At 58.7% G+C, this 15,140-nt stretch overlaps 1 protein-coding gene across 1 annotated transcript; it reads left to right on the top strand.

Annotated features, from left to right (window-relative positions):
* Nucleotides 1-8,910: 8,910 nt before the first annotated feature.
* HES1 (hes family bHLH transcription factor 1) lies at nucleotides 8,911-11,487 on the top strand. Its single transcript, XM_056121441.1, has 4 exons — nucleotides 8,911-9,261; nucleotides 9,409-9,504; nucleotides 9,776-9,863; nucleotides 10,561-11,487. The coding sequence occupies exons 1-4, from the start codon at nucleotides 9,154-9,156 to the stop codon at nucleotides 11,106-11,108; spliced, it is 840 nt and encodes a 279-aa protein (XP_055977416.1). The 5' UTR covers nucleotides 8,911-9,153; the 3' UTR covers nucleotides 11,109-11,487.
* The last annotated feature ends 3,653 nt before the right edge of the window (nucleotides 11,488-15,140 follow it).

Below are 15,140 nucleotides of genomic sequence, written 5' to 3' on the forward strand. Positions count from 1 at the left end.
AGGCGAGGCATCTTCCAGAACCCTATCAGGCCCTCCCTCGGCTCTCCTAGGGGGTGGGGGTGGGGAAGATTGGGGAAGGGGGGGGGTCCCAGGCAGCTTCTCCAAAGGCACTGGACCAAGCAACAATAGTCAGCCCAAAGGGAGACCCAAACCACTGCCTTTCCATGTCCTTCCAGATCTTTCCCTTCATTTCTTCCTCCGTCTTGACCTCTACCCAAATCAACAGGCAGCTCTTTCTTACAATAATAATTTTAAACATTGAGAGTGGGAGGGCGGGGGAGGGGCAGCTCAGCAGTAGACAGCGCCCGTGCTTTACGTCCGTGTGTGAAGTCCAGGGGCCAATTCCCAGAACCCTCCGCACAACCCCCGAGCAGCAAGCTGGGTGCTGTTCCCACTGCTTGGGGCGACCCCCAAACAACAAGATTACCTGGCTTTGCTCAGGGCCAGGGGCCCAGAGTGAGCCCGGGCCATATCCGGCAGTGTGGGGGAAGGGTGTATGTGACTATGTGACTCCAGGTTGCAAACCCAGGGCCTCTCACATCCGAGGTGTGTGTGCAAACACTGCATCACACGCCCAGCACCTGGAAAGTTGATTCCTGCACAGGGCTGAGAAATAACGCTTGCTTTTCTGGTGGGTGGAGGGCTAGGTGATGGCTCCGTGGCAAAAAGCACCTCCCTGGCAAGACTGAAGCTTCGAGACTGATCTCGGGTGCCACTGAGTTGAGTGTGATCTTGGCACCACTGGACCGGAGGGTCAACGCTGCGGTGATCCTCCGGGCTTCCCGTAGGTCCCAGCTGCTTGGCCGCACCTGAGAACTGAAGCCGATTGGAGATTACACATCAAAGTCGGATATGGATTTCACGGAAAGGGAATAGTCCTGCTCCCAATCTTCCCTGTGTGTTGTCTTTTTTGCTTCCCATCTTGGAGTCACATCTGGCTGTGCTCCGGGCTTACTCTTGGCTCTGGGTTCATCAGGGATCACTCCTGATGCAGTACCGAGGACAGAATCTGGGTTGGCGCCTGCAAGGGAGGCACCTGACCTGCTGTGCTATCTCTCCCTGTGCTATCTCACCCCAACCTGCCTTTCCTGGCACAAGGAGGGCAAGGAGACTGGCCGTGATAAGCTGGGGTTACGCGTGGCTGGTTGACAGGCTGGACATGGACCGTGGGCCATGGACACGTGGCTCAGAAGGTGCACAGCCACCGCCTGGCGCGGAACGCGATGTCATGCTGCCTCTTCCATCCTCCGCCAGCCCAAACTGTCAGGACTTTCAACTCGGGGGTGGGAGGGTGGGGTCATATGACCCCTTGCTGTGCCACCTTCTTCCCCTGCAGAGACTCTGGGAATGTTTCTAGACAGGGTGGGCCAGAAACTATTCCAGCCTAGCTGGTCCCTCGCAGGGGAGGCTGTTCAGCCTTGAGCGAGTCGCCTCTCCGGGACTCCGTTTTCCTGTGCCTTTCCTGAGTGGCCTAATCAGCAACCCCCTTCTGGCACCTTCCCACCAGCCACCACCCGCTCCATCCTGTTCTAGAAGCTGAGAAGTGAAGCAAAGTTAACAGTGATGGCGATTGTGATTTTAAATGTTGCATTAAAAATATGTATAAGGGATGGTACGTATCATACATTCATCCCTTACCATGTGAAGGCCCTGAAGTTTTCGGCGGCGGCGGTTTGTGGGGGAGTCGCACCTGGTGATGACCAGGGGTTATTCCTGGCTCTGCACCCAGGGATCACTCTGGCGGTGCCCTGGGATGATGGGTTCAAACCTGGGTTGGCCACGTGCCAGGCAAGAGCCTACCCCTGCACAACTGCTCCAGCCCAAGGCCCTGAGTTTTACCCAAATGTCTCCGTGGTTCACTGAGGTGTGTTTTGGACTTTCTTTTTTTTGTAATTGGATACGATGTCCCAATTTTTAGCAACTATCAGCAAGTCAGACACCTACACCAGGTGCTTAAGGGGGCTGGGCTCTGACCCAGCTCTCTGTGCTGCTGACACCCCTGGGCCACCTTCTAAGCCTTTTCCTGGAGAATGTGTGGCCTCACCCCTGGGCTCGCAGGCTAACCTGGCTGCAGCCACACTCCCTGAGTAACAGGCTGGCCAAGAGCACACTCAGCGCCTGCCTGCCTGCCTGCCTGCCTGCCTGCCTGCCTGCCTGCCTGCCTGCCGTGGCTGCTTCGCTCCGTGGAATCTGGGAACCGAGCCCTGCCCCCACGCTGCTGGGAGAAGCTTTCTTGGCAGGGATCCTTCCCCAGCCCATTAGGAAGGCAGACATTCCCTCGGTCTGTTTGTAGCCAAGGGGGAGCCGGAGGGATGCGCGGGGGGGGGGTCGGAAGCACTACAGGCCGCTGCTGCGAGCCACGCCGAAGGCTTCTGTTTGATGCCCCCAGCCCCAGTTCGTGGTCCCAGGCCTGAGCTCTGGCAGGAACACCAGGCCGCTTTGATCAGAAATAGTATGTGCGTGTGCATGTGTGTGTGGTACAGGGGATCAAACCCAATGCCTCGCACATGTAAGGCCCGCGCCCTATCGCTGAGTCCCACCCTCAGCCCCTGTATTTTGTACCAGATGGCGGGCGGTGGGCGCTAACCACTGGGCCGCACCAGTCCTTCTGCAACCAGCAGCCCTCAGCTGTCTCTTCTGCGGGTGCACACTGAGGGGTCAGAAGGCCTGGCTCAGTTTCCTGAACTGTGGGGGAGTCTCCAAAAGCTTTGAGATTCTGCTGAAAAGTTATGGAAACTCCTCTGCTCATGAAGGAAAATTAAAAATAAAATAGAGTCATTTCAGTCTTTGCTGATTTGAAAGTGTTTATTTATGAGGGAGTGAGGGAGGGATGTGCTCCCCAGCAGAGCTGGGTGCCCTGAGAACTGTGCTAAGGAGGTGCTAGGGATGGACCCCAGGCTGCGTGCGGTACAAGCCAGGGTTATCTCCACAGTTCCTGCAAGCGTTTGTTAAGCTCCTGCTAAATATGCCACCGCGAGTCTGTAGGTGAGTTGTCCAGGAGCGTAGGTGTGCCAGCACCTGCACTGCCCTCCAAGAACCCCAGAATAATGACTGTAGCAGTAAAGGACCACAAACCAGGGGTTGGTGAGGTAGCTCAGTGGTAGGGCACGTGACTGGCCTGAGGTTCCATCCCAGGCACTGCAGGGGGGGCCGGGGCTGGTGGGGGGGGGCGGGTCGGAAAAATATCACACAGTTCCCAGCCAGGCAGATGCCCGAAGGCGGAGGCCAGCGGGAGGCGGTGAAGGTGATCCCTGGCGGGTCCTGTCCTCGTGCCCCCCACCCCGCACGCGAAAACACACCCGCCCGCCAGCCTGGAATGCGCCGTTTCTGGGCACCGGGGCGGCGGCGGCAGCCCAGGGAAACAACAAACATCGCTTCTCTCCAGGGCTCGCTTTTTTCTCACGGTCTCTGAAAGGGCCACGATCAGGTGATATGTGTGGGACTGTGCCCCGTACAGGTGCAGAGCAGGCACGGAGGGAAGAGAAAATCCACCCAGTGTGTACTTACGCGGGGCCCTTTCAATCCCTCCCCTTCCCCCCCACCCCGCCCCCCAGGACAGCTCTTGGCAGCACGGCGCCCACGGCTCTGGCAGGCGGTGGCGGGGAATCTGAGTGTGAGAAAGTCAGTCAAGCGAAGGAAAAGGGGAAAAAAAAAAGCTTCAAGTCCTCCGGCAAAATACCTTTTTCTTCTTCTCTCGCTCTCTCCCCTTTCTGTAGCTTTAAACCAAACCCACAAACCATTCCGATACCTAGGGACAAAGGGGCGTCTTGCTACACAGGCCGTTATTTGTTTTATGGTTTAAAAGCAAACAGGTGATGCAATAAGACAGAGAAAAGGGCCCTTGGTGGGGGCGGGAGGGGGAAAGGCAAACCCCCTCCCCCCCCCCAGCTGCATTCCCAGGGCCTAAGATGGGGACCAGATTCCCGGGGTTTTGCGCCTATCCCAAGCACAATCAAAGCCCTGACCTGTGCTGATGATCAGGGTTCAATTTTCTCTTTGCTTCAGGAGAGGGAGCAGGCAAAGAACTGGAAAATAAAGGCTGTTGCCATCTCAAAGGAGCTCTGCACATCCAAGTCTGTTCTCCAGTGTCAGAGTTCCAGGGAAGGCTTGGGGGTAGGGAGGGGGGGCATTTGTGGGTGTGAGTTTCGGCTCAAAATGACAATTACTGTTAGCCCAGGAGCACATTTCCAAGAAACCATGCAAAGTTCAATCGAACTCTCTCTCCCCATGATGCAAAGCATTCGCTCCACCCCTTTCAGTTGTCACCCCAACCTAGTGATTTTCTTCTTGAATGATTATGGGGGAAGGTTGGAGATTTCATGAGGGTTTTTGATTTTTTTGGACTGTTTGGAGGATGTGGCTCCAGATACAAATCCATGGTAGGTAACATTCTGGTAATGTTGCCCTCTGTGCAAAAGCATGTGTGGGTTATCTGCTCCTTCTCCCCTAAAGTGGCAAGGAACAAACTCTTCGAACGCATCTTTAGATGCCAAGAAACTGTACCAAGACCCTCACTTGACTACTGGCAACGTTCTCCAGGTACCTTCAGGATAGCCCAGCCCGAACACAGGATGGGGTTCGTCACAAAAAGACCCTCCTGCTAGAAGAGAAAGGGCACACTGCCCAGTAGCAGATGCGGTCTGTGGCATAACATGGCACTGGCGAGCAGGGGCCACTGGCTGGCAGAGATGAGAGGGGAACCTGAAAAGGGTTAACATGCTGCCCTGGGAAAGGTTTTGTTCCTGGGAAGAATCTGGGTCAGCGCATTTCTGCGCCTTTGAAAAAGTCAGATGCTGAGCCGGGCGGCACTTGAAGACGTGTGCCAGGCAGAAAGGAGGCGACCGCCACCAAGAGAACCTCAAGCCCACGGGAAACTCCGCTTGTTTCAAAAGACACGGACCATTGTCTGTCATCACCACCTTTCCAGCTGCTGAGAATCAGAAAGAAAAGTCCTCCTCCATGGGCCCTGGGTTGCAGGTTCACAAAGGAGGCATTGTTCATCCTTTCTTCAGAACACGACAGGGCACAGCCCGGCTGCTGTGTGGCAAGAACACACACACAAAAACCCCAAAGTAGCCCCCGAGGCAAGAGGAAGTCAACCAAGCCTGTCTCGAGGGAAAGGCTTGGCTGCAGGAAGGGAGGGCTGTCCTGGAAGGTGGAAATGAGGCTTGGGAGGTAAATAGGGTCACGAGCTCAGAGGGCAGGTGTGGGAATCTTTCTGGAGCAGCTGCGTGAAGCTGGGTCTAGGCAGATGCGTCAGGAGGGTGTCCGGCTGCACCCGCCACTCACAGCTCCTTTAGGGCTTGAACCTCTTCACTGGGCTCAGTCTGCCAACGCGGCCAGCCCCTTTCCACCCTTCCTGCCCTCGCCATCTTCCTAAAGGAGCAGTTCCATGGCCCTTCTCTGCGCCAGAGCATCTCACAGCTCTCCAGCTTTCTCTGTTTTGTATTTTTTGGTTTTGGGCTCACCCAATGATGCTCAGGGTTTACATTCTGGCTCTGTGCTCAGGGGACCAGATGGGATGCGGGGATTGAATCTGAGGTTGGCCCCATGCAAGGCAAGTGCTTGAACCCATTATTATTTCCCCAGCAGCCTTTTAGTAAGACGCCCAAGGGGCTTTTGGTGTGGACTCAAGTCTCCCGCTTCAGCTCCAGCTTCTCACAGACCCTCCATTTCAGACCAGGATTCCTGAATGAGGACCCCACATGCCCCCAATGCCCGTTTTCACGGATACATACTCTGTGCTCATATAGATGTGGTTTGGGGTTTCTTCTTGGTTTTTCTGACTTTTTGGGCCATCATCTAGTCTTTTAAAAAAAAAAAGAAATATTAGAGGCCCTAGGGAAGGCACAGCAGGTAAGTCACTTGCCTTACACACGGTCAACCTGGACTTGATCCTGGCATCCCATATGGTCCCCAGAGCACTGCCTGGAGTGATTTCTGAGTGCAGAGTCAGGAGTAACTCCTGAGCATGGCCCGGTGTGGCCCCCAAATGAAAGAAGACAGGAGGGAGGGAGGGAAAAAGAGGGACAGAAGGGAGGAAGGAAGGAGGAAGGGAGGGAGGTTGGGAAGGAGGAAGGGAGGAAAGGAGGGAGGAAGGAAGGGAGGGAGGGAGGGAGGAAGGGAAGGAGGAAGGAAGGAAGGGAGGGAGAGAGGGAAGGAGGGAGGGAAGAAAGAAGGGAGGGAGAGAGGGAGGGAGGAAAGAAGGAAGGGAGGGAGGAAAGAAGGGAGGAAGGCAGGGAGGGAGGGAGGGAGGGAGGAAGGAAGGGTGGGAGGGAGGGAAGAAAGAAGGGAGGGAGGGAAGAAAGAAGGGAGGAAGGCAGGGAGGGAGGGAGGGAGAGAGGGAGGGAGGGAGGAAGGAAAGAAGGGAGACAGGGAGGGAGGAAAGAAGGGAGGGAGGAAAGAAGGAGGGAGGGAGGGAGGGAGGAAGGAAGGAAGGAAGGAAGGAAGGAAGGAAGGAAGGAAGGAAGGAAGGAAGGAAGGAAGGAAGAAGGAGAGAGCAAATCCGGGCCGGCCGGCGCTACGAGGTCTGATCGGAACCGGCAGGGTGCCGATTCCCGGGTCAAACGCGGGGCCTGGCACGGCGCTCGTGCCCAGAAGGAAGGCGAGGGGGTTTGCCCCCCACGGTCACCCAGAGCGCGGAACCCCGTCACCCCCAGCGAGCTATCTGGTGGGAAGCGTTTACAACATTCTCGCAGTGGGGAGCGGGGGGAGGAAGGGATGAAGTGTCGAGAGAAGTGTGCGCCTGGCGAGCGGCTGCCGCGGACGGACGGGTTGGGAGGTCTGGGGCGGGGGGCGGGGTGACTTCAAACGGGAGGCTCGGCGGCGGCGGCGCGGCCACCAGCACGGGGCGGGGGGGCGGAAGGCGCGGGGGCGCCGGGGCCGGCGGCGCGGGCCGGGGCAGCGCGCACCGCCCGCCCGCCCGCCCGCCCGCGCGGCCAGTCCCCCAGGGAGGCCGCCGCCAGAGCCCTGGCGCTCCCGGCCCGGCGCCCGCCACGTGGCACCCGGCGGCGGCGGCGGCGGCGGCTCCTCCCAGCGCGCGGCGGGCCAGCCGACAGCACGCAGCCGCCCGCGCCGCCCGCCTCCTCCCGGCCGCCCGCCGGCCGCCTCCCGGGCACGGCGAGGGGGAGCGGCCCGAGCCGCCCGGACCCGCGGAAGGGGCGGGCGGCGCGAAGCCGCCTTAACCGCAGCCGCCGCGCGGAGGCAGGAGGCCGACCCGGCCGCTTCCTAAGTGCGGTCAGGCATCTCGTGACCGCGGCGGGCGCCGAGGGCCCCGCGGGGAGGAGAGAGGGCGGGCCGGGAGCCCGGCGGCGGCGGCGGCGGCGGCAGCCCCCACCCCCGCCGCCCCCGGCTGCAAGCCGGCCGGGCCGTGCACGCAGTTAAAAATAAATAAATAAAATTAAATAAAAAAAAAAAGCCAGCCAGCCAGCAATCGGGGGTGGGGGTGGGATTGGAACGATTCCCCGCTTTCCACCTCGGGGCGTGCGCTCCCCGCCCGGAAGGGCTGACCTTGGCCTGGGGGTGGGGTGGCGCGTCTGGGTAAGCGCTGGGGCTGGGCTCCCGGCCCGCCGCCCCCCTCGGATTCCTAGCCCGGCGGGGGCCGGCCTAGGGCCCCCCCGACACGCACGCGCGCGCGCGCACACTCACACACACACACACCCCACACGCAGCGCGCGCCAATGAGCCCCGGCCAGGCGCAGGGGGCGGGGTTTTCCCAGGCTCGAGCACAGCAGCTGCTATTTACCTTCTTGGCTTCTCCCGGCGACCGGGAACCAGCCCCCGCGCTCCGCCGCCCGCCGCCGGCCCCCGCCTCCCCGCCCCCAGGGCGCGCGCGCACACACTCACACACACGCACACACACATCCTCCCCGGGCCCGGCCGCAGCCGCGGCGGCAATAAAACATCCTGGCACGTGCTCGGGCTCCAGGCGCGCCCTCGCCCGCCGGCTGATGTCAAACTGCAGCTCGGCTGGTGGAGTCCTTAAAGGGCCCGCGCGCGCGCGCCGGCTGCGGAGGCCGCCCCCGTGGCCTGCGGGGCGAGGAGGGGACCGGCGGCCGCCACCGCCCGCCCGCCACCTCGCCGGGCCGCGGAACCGGAGGCCTCCGGGTGGAAAGGGAAAGGGTGGCGCGGGCGCACGCGTGTCCCCGAGGCAGGACCATCAAAGCCCCCCTTGTGTTCATCTTTCATTTGCAATTCCATTTCCTCTGCGCCTAGTTGGAAATTATTCTGATTGTTTCCGCGGGGGGGGGGGCTAAGCGGGTCTGCGGAGCAGGTGGGGTTGGGAACGAGAATCAAAATACACCTAAATTTTGGAAAACCTGCCAATGTAAGGCAGAAAGCATCCCCCCCCCGTTTCTCCATGCCAAAAAATTTAAAAAGGTATTTTTTTTACGTGATTGATTTTCATTCACACACACTCTGCAATGAATGAGGGGAAATCGCTTAGATGTTCCAGTAGTACACCCTTTCGCCCCCCCTTTAACCACTACTATTTTTTAATCCCTATTCTAAATGTTATAGATATTATTTTTTTAAAAAAGCAGCTTAAACACACACACACACACTGAAACACACGAAATAAAGAGCAAAGTCCCTAGCACCCAAAGACACAAACTAAAACAGAACCAACTGCGGTGGCAAAAAAAAAAAAAATCTCTAAAGCAAAACCCAGCAAGGAGAGTAGCAAAGGGTTAAAATCCTTTTGATTGACGTTGTAGCCTCCGGTGCCCCGGGCTCAGGCGCGCGCCATTGGCCGCCAGGCCTTGTGCCTGGCGGCCAATGGGGGGGCGCGGTCCTCGAGCGGTGCCGCGTGTCTCCTCCTCCCATTGGCTGAAAGTTACTGTGGGAAAGAAAGTTTGGGAAGTTTCACACGAGCCGTTCGCGTGCAGTCCCAGATATATATAGAGGCCGCCAGGGCCTGGGGATCACACAGGATCCGGAGCTGGTGCTGATAACAGCGGAATCCCCCGTCTACCTCTCTCCTTGGTCCTGGAATAACGCTACCGATTTCTAAGTAGCCAAAAAATATAATAAACCTTCACTTGCTCAGTAGCTTTATGAAAGTCTCAAGCAGAGGGGACGTAAGCAAAAAAAATTTTGTGTGAAGAACTCCAAAAATAAAATCTCTAGGGATTAAAAAAAAAAAGAAAGAAAATGCCAGCTGATATAATGGAGAAAAATTCCTCGTCCCCGGTGGCTGCTACCCCCGCCAGTGTCAACACGACACCGGATAAACCAAAGACAGCATCTGAACACAGAAAGGTAAGGGCAGTCTCTGTGTATCTCTGCAGCCCCAAGGAATTTAGACGGGGTGGGGGTAAGGGTCCTCTCGCTCTTAAATCCAAGGGTGAAATGGCAGATCCCATGGGAACTCAGGGTCTTTATTTTTTTTTTAATTTTCTTTTACAGTCGTCAAAGCCCATCATGGAGAAAAGACGAAGAGCAAGAATAAATGAAAGTCTGAGCCAGCTGAAAACACTGATTTTGGATGCTCTTAAGAAAGATGTAAGTGGGGAATGGTCTTTTATTTTTTTAATTAAAAAGTAAATAAGATAGCATGTTTTAGGTACTAAAAGTGACCCCCCCCCGCCCCCAACCCCCATCCCCCCGGCTCCACCTCCGGCCGGCGGGATAGTCCCTCTCAGTCCTGCGCTCTCTGAGCCGGAGTCGGGAAGTCGGCGCCACGGGAGGAGGGGGTTGGGACCCCTCCCCCCGGCATTCCGAGGCCACTGGCAGAGAGGTCTTACTTTTCTCCCCGGCTTCCTCCTCGGTGCAGAGCTCGCGGCATTCCAAGCTGGAGAAGGCGGATATTCTGGAAATGACAGTGAAGCACCTCCGGAACCTGCAGCGGGCGCAGATGACGGGTAAGCGCGACTGGCCCGCCAGTCCCCCTCTGCGGGCGTCCCCCTCTCTCCCCGCGGTGATTTCTTCCAGACTTCCGCCCGTGGTTGTGAGAGGCATTCAGCTACATTTTACTGCCTTGGCTCACTCTTGCGTTCCCACGGTCTGGGGCTTATTTATAGCCACAACTCCAAGTTGTTACTGTTCCGGAAAGGGAGGGAGAGAGGTTGTAGTGGGCGCGGGCAGCAGGCGGCCGGGCCCCGGAGGAATCGGATTGGGGAGGGGGGGCGCGAAAGGAATCAGAACCGTGTCGGGTTTGAGCCGCCCTGCAGCAGCAGCCTGGGGGTCATCTGGTTTAGCGCTCTCCCCTCCCCCACTGGGGGGGGAACGGGGCTCGGCTGGAGGGAGGGCATTATCCAAGGTCACTTCGCGCGCAGGGCTTAGGGGGGAGGGGGCCGCTCTGGCGCTGAGGATGGTTTAAACGCTGTGACCGGGAAGGGGGAGGGACCGGGGCTCAGGTCCCCAACCAAGCTAGCCGGGAGGAGGAGGGTGAGGATGTCTTTTTTTTTTTTTTTAACCCACCTCGGAATAGCCAGAGGCGAGCCCGCGGGTGGCGGTCAGGGGGAACCCCGCGGGGACCTCCCAGGGCGGGAGGCGGCGGCCGGGCGGCGGCGCCGGAGCCCTTCGGTGACCCTGTCCTGTCTCCTCTCTGCCCCGCAGCCGCGCTCAGCACCGACCCGAGCGTGCTGGGGAAGTACCGCGCCGGTTTCAGCGAGTGCATGAACGAGGTGACCCGCTTCCTGTCCACGTGCGAGGGCGTGAACACCGAGGTGCGCACCCGGCTGCTCGGCCACCTGGCCAACTGCATGACCCAGATCAACGCCATGACCTACCCGGGGCAGCCGCACCCCGCCTTGCAGGCGCCGCCGCCTCCCCCGCCGGGACCCGGCGGCCCGCAGCACGCGCCGTTCGCGCCGCCTCCGCCGCTCGTGCCCATCCCCGCGGGCGCGGCGCCCCCTCCCGGCGGCGCGCCCTGCAAGCTGGGCAGCCCCGCCGCAGAAGCGGCCAAGGTGTTCGGCGGCTTCCAGGTGGTGCCGGCGCCCGACGGCCAGTTTGCCTTCCTCATCCCCAACGGGGCCTTCGCGCACAGCGGCCCCGTCATCCCCGTCTACGCCAACAGCGGGACCTCCGTGGGCCCCAACGCCGTGTCCCCGTCCAGCGGGCCCTCGCTCACAGCGGACTCCATGTGGAGGCCTTGGAGGAACTGAGGGACACAGTCCACCCCGCACCCTCCCGAATTCCCCCTCCCCCCATCTTCTTTCCTTGGGACACTAAACAGGAAACTCGGACGCTGGGAGAGAGGACTTTTGTGATTTTAAGTGGTTACTTTGTTATTTTTTTTAATTTCTAAAAAAAGTTACTTTTTGTAGAGAGCTGTATTAAGTGACTGACCATGCACTATATTTGTATATATTTTATATGTTCATATTGGATTGCGCCTTTGTATTATAAAAGTTGAGATGACATTTCGTTTTTTACACGAGATTTTTTTTTATGTGATGCCAAAGATGTTTGAAAATGCTCTTAAAATATCTTCCTTTTGGGAAGTTTATTTGAGAAAATATAATAAAAGAAAAACCGAGTGAAGGCTACTGTCTTCTAAGATCATTTCAGAGTTTGTTTTTTAAAATCAGTCTGTTGGCAGAATTTGAATGACAAGAGTCTTGAGAATTCAGGTCGGACTCTTTCTGTTAAAAAAAAATTGCTAAAAATACTCCACCCTTCCACCAACCTGCCCAGATCTCAATTCTGTTTGATTTGAAAAAAGAAAAAACCCAAAACCATCTGACAGGGTTTCCCTGATCATTGATTATGAAATCTCTTGAAGGGATTCAAAAATGTCTTCAGGATTGTGCTAATAACGTAAGGCATTCCCTGCTAGTCCTACCATCTCCTAAGCAAAGTTAATGGGAACTGATTTCACGAATTTCGTGGATCCAATGCTATTAGGAGTTGGGGGAGGGGGCTGCAGAACTCCTGCCTGGTAGGTAGCACTGCAGCATCCAAAGTAAAAAGTCTAGCACAGTCGCTTCCATCCTTCAGGTGTGCAGTTCTTTGGTTATAGCCAGCCCTTGGGCGCAGCTAGACGGTCCCTTGCCCCTGCGTCCAAAAGTTTGAAATGCCTCTCTGCACCCTCTTCAGGCAAGCTGAGAAGGTCAACAGATTCCTCCTGCCAAGGGACAGCTAGTTAGACTCCCAAGTGGAGCCTGAGCCCAGATGATTAACACCAGACATATGTTTTTGATAAGTTTCTGAGCTTGGCTCTAATAGAGAAAGCATGTGTGGACCTTGCTGGCAGGCACACAGGCCATCTTCCCCTTTTTATACAAACAGCAAGCGACCCCTTCGCTTGGTCATGCCCCATTTCCAGGCAAGATGTGGGCTCCAGATAGAAGCAAAAGGGTTGTCTCGGGTTTCAGCTCACATAACCCTCCTTAACAAGTCCTAACTCAAAGCGGACAGCTTTAAACTGTGCCAGGATCTGCAGGGAATTTCTTCCAAATCCCATCACAAAGGCTTGTCAGATTTTGTCAGATTTGGCCAGGTGTTTGACTGCATCCAGGTGTTGGGGAAATGAAAACCACGAGCCCAGCGAGACCAGACACATCAGCGTGCTGTGGGTCTGGCGGGCGCGCCCTCCTCCCAGTCGGACAATCCTCCCCGCCTGCCTCCTCCTTCCTCCCTCCTCTTCCCCCTCCCCCACCTTTTAGAATGGCTTCTGGGAGAAGGATGAGGCGGGAGAGATCAATCTTTGAAGCCTTCCTAACAAAGATAAAGCCAACGATTTTCTGTCTTGTTTCAAAAGCTTTCCTTTTCCCCGGCCTAGTTCCAGCCTTTCCCACAGGCCAGCATGGAGAGCTGCTGGATCATAGGAAAGGTCCAGCTGACCATCACTCCTCAAATACAGTCAAGGGGAGAAGTTTAAAAAGAGCGTTTTAAAAATTTGGCTCCTACTTGCCTCATTTGGTGGGTTGCCCCCCCCCACACACACAGACTTACACAGATATTCCTTTATACACATTTCCCCTCTCCTTTAAACACGGTAATGACAATCGTTCTATTAAGACACCAGCTCAAGCTCAAATGCTTCTTTTTTGTAAACCTGTCGTCCTCTGGCTCCAGTAGAAATCCTTCCCGGACCTAGCAGAAACAATCAGACTTCTGGCTTTTCGGCTTTATTTTTAAGACGATAGAATCCACACAGATAAAATGCACGCAGATAAGCAAGCAATTGAAGGCGAAATTTCTTTGTCCTTGCCCGTGTTGAAGGTGAACAGCTGAAAAAGCTACCCCACCCCAAGTACTGAACTGCTCCTTTGGGGGCCAAAGGAGTGCTAAGAAATGCAAAGGGAGTCTTGCAGGTTGAAAAGGGAGTTGATTTTCAGGTGTCCGGGTTCATACAGTCACCTAAGGCATTTGTTTCTCTACTACAGGGGGAGACCCCCAAGGCCGCCCTGGGGATTTTCGAGTTCTTGCACCAACTTCACTTTGTCACTTTGGATGAGTCACTTCCCCTCCTCTGAGACATTTCCAAGAGCGAAGAGAGAGAGAGAGAGAGGAGTGGGGGTGATCTCTGGGACCCCGTGCCCTCCTGCACCCAGGGCGGTTTCTGGCGTCCTCAGGCCGAGCTTCAAAGGCGCCTCCCTCTAGCCCCACTCCCTGCCCCCAACCCGGATCCCTGGGAGCCGGCCTCATTATGCGGCCTCGGGGCACACCCAGCAGCCCTTCCCCCGCCGCGGGCAGCGCCGGGGGCCACTCGAGAGATAAGGCCGGGCGCGGAGCAGCACGCCCGGATGCGGAACCCGGGCCTCCGGCGCGGCGCGCATTAGCCTCTCAAAGGAGACCCTCGGGGCCCCGGCCCCCCGCCGGCCCCGGCCGCCGCATCCGGAGCGGGAAAAGGCGCTGAACTGAAAGGAGGCGGGGGATGGGTGGGGGCTGGAGGGGGAGCGCAGGGGTGGGGCGCGGGGGCCGGGGACTCCTCCGAACCCTTTGGGCAGCAGCCGGCCTGCGCCGGGCCGTGCGGAACGCGGGTCCGGCCCCCTCCCCCCCACGCGCTTCGGAGCGCGGGGCACCCCGGGGTTAAGCCGGACCCCCTCCCGTCACCACTGTCGCGGGAAACCTGTCATTAAAGTCAATTAACTTTTCCCACACCCCGTGGCCGGGAACGGCCCGCTGCTCGCTTCCTCCCCGGCTCCTAAGTGCAACCAGATGGGCGGCCGCGCGGCCCCCGCCGGCGCGGCCCGGGGCTGGCGGGGAGGCGGCAGCGGCCCGGGGCCCCGCGCGGGCGCAGGCCAGGGCGGCCCCGCGGCCAAGGTGGTTTGCTCAGCAGGCCCGGCTGCTTTCTGGCAGGAAATGAATAGCTCCCAGATGAGCTCAGGCAACCTGAGAGGTCGTGAGAACGGCTCGAACCCCCGCCTGTGCAGCCGGCAGCCTGCCAGGCGGCGGGGGGAGCGGGCGGCGGCGGCGGGAGGCCGGCGCGGGGGGCGCGGAGGCGGGAGCCGCTGACACACGAGCCCGCGCCCGCGCCCGCGCCCGCTGACAGGCCGGCGGCCGCCCGCGCCCGCGCCGCCCCCGCTTCCCCCGCCGCGGGCCCCAGCGCCTCCCAAGCAGCCGGCCCGCGCCGCCCCGCGGGGCCTGGGGGTGGGGCCGCCTGCCAGTGTTTTTCCAGTTCCCCGGGTAGCTCCCGGGCCGCGTTCGGCAGTCGGGGAGCCTGGGCCGAGGCCAGTGGCCTGGGGGGCGGCGGGCGGGCGAGGGGCGGGGGTCGCTGCCTGCTGGCCGCCTGGCAAGCCGGAGTCAGGCCGAGGGGGGCTGCGGGGTGAGCAAGAGCGGGGGGCGGGGGTCGCCGCTCACAGAAGCCTGTCCGACGGCAGCTCCGGGCTTCCTCCAACTCCAGATGGGCACCGATTGTGCAGCGCGGGTGGGCCTGCACCTGGCCGACCCGGGTTTGATTCCTGGCAGCCCATACGGTGCCCTGAGCAGGGCCAGGAGTGATCCCGGAGCTCAGCGTGTGGCCCCAAGACCCCAGACCCCCCAAAAGTCCTTGCATCTCTGTTGGGGGATTTGCTCCAAGGGCTGAAGCTCATGCCTGGCATAGGCAGGGCTCTGGGTTCTCTCCCTGGCACCACCTGGTTGCCTGCCGTGGGTCCTAGCACCCCTGGAGAAGTGCCCCCCTCCCGGTTGAGGGCTTGAAACTTCTCAATTCTCATGCCCACTTCCTACCAAGTGGCCAGTAACAACCG

The sequence above is a fragment of the Sorex fumeus genome, unplaced genomic scaffold (assembly GCF_029834395.1).
Source record: "Sorex fumeus unplaced genomic scaffold, SorFum_2.1 ptg000044l, whole genome shotgun sequence".
Classification (NCBI taxonomy): Eukaryota; Metazoa; Chordata; class Mammalia; order Eulipotyphla; family Soricidae; genus Sorex; species Sorex fumeus.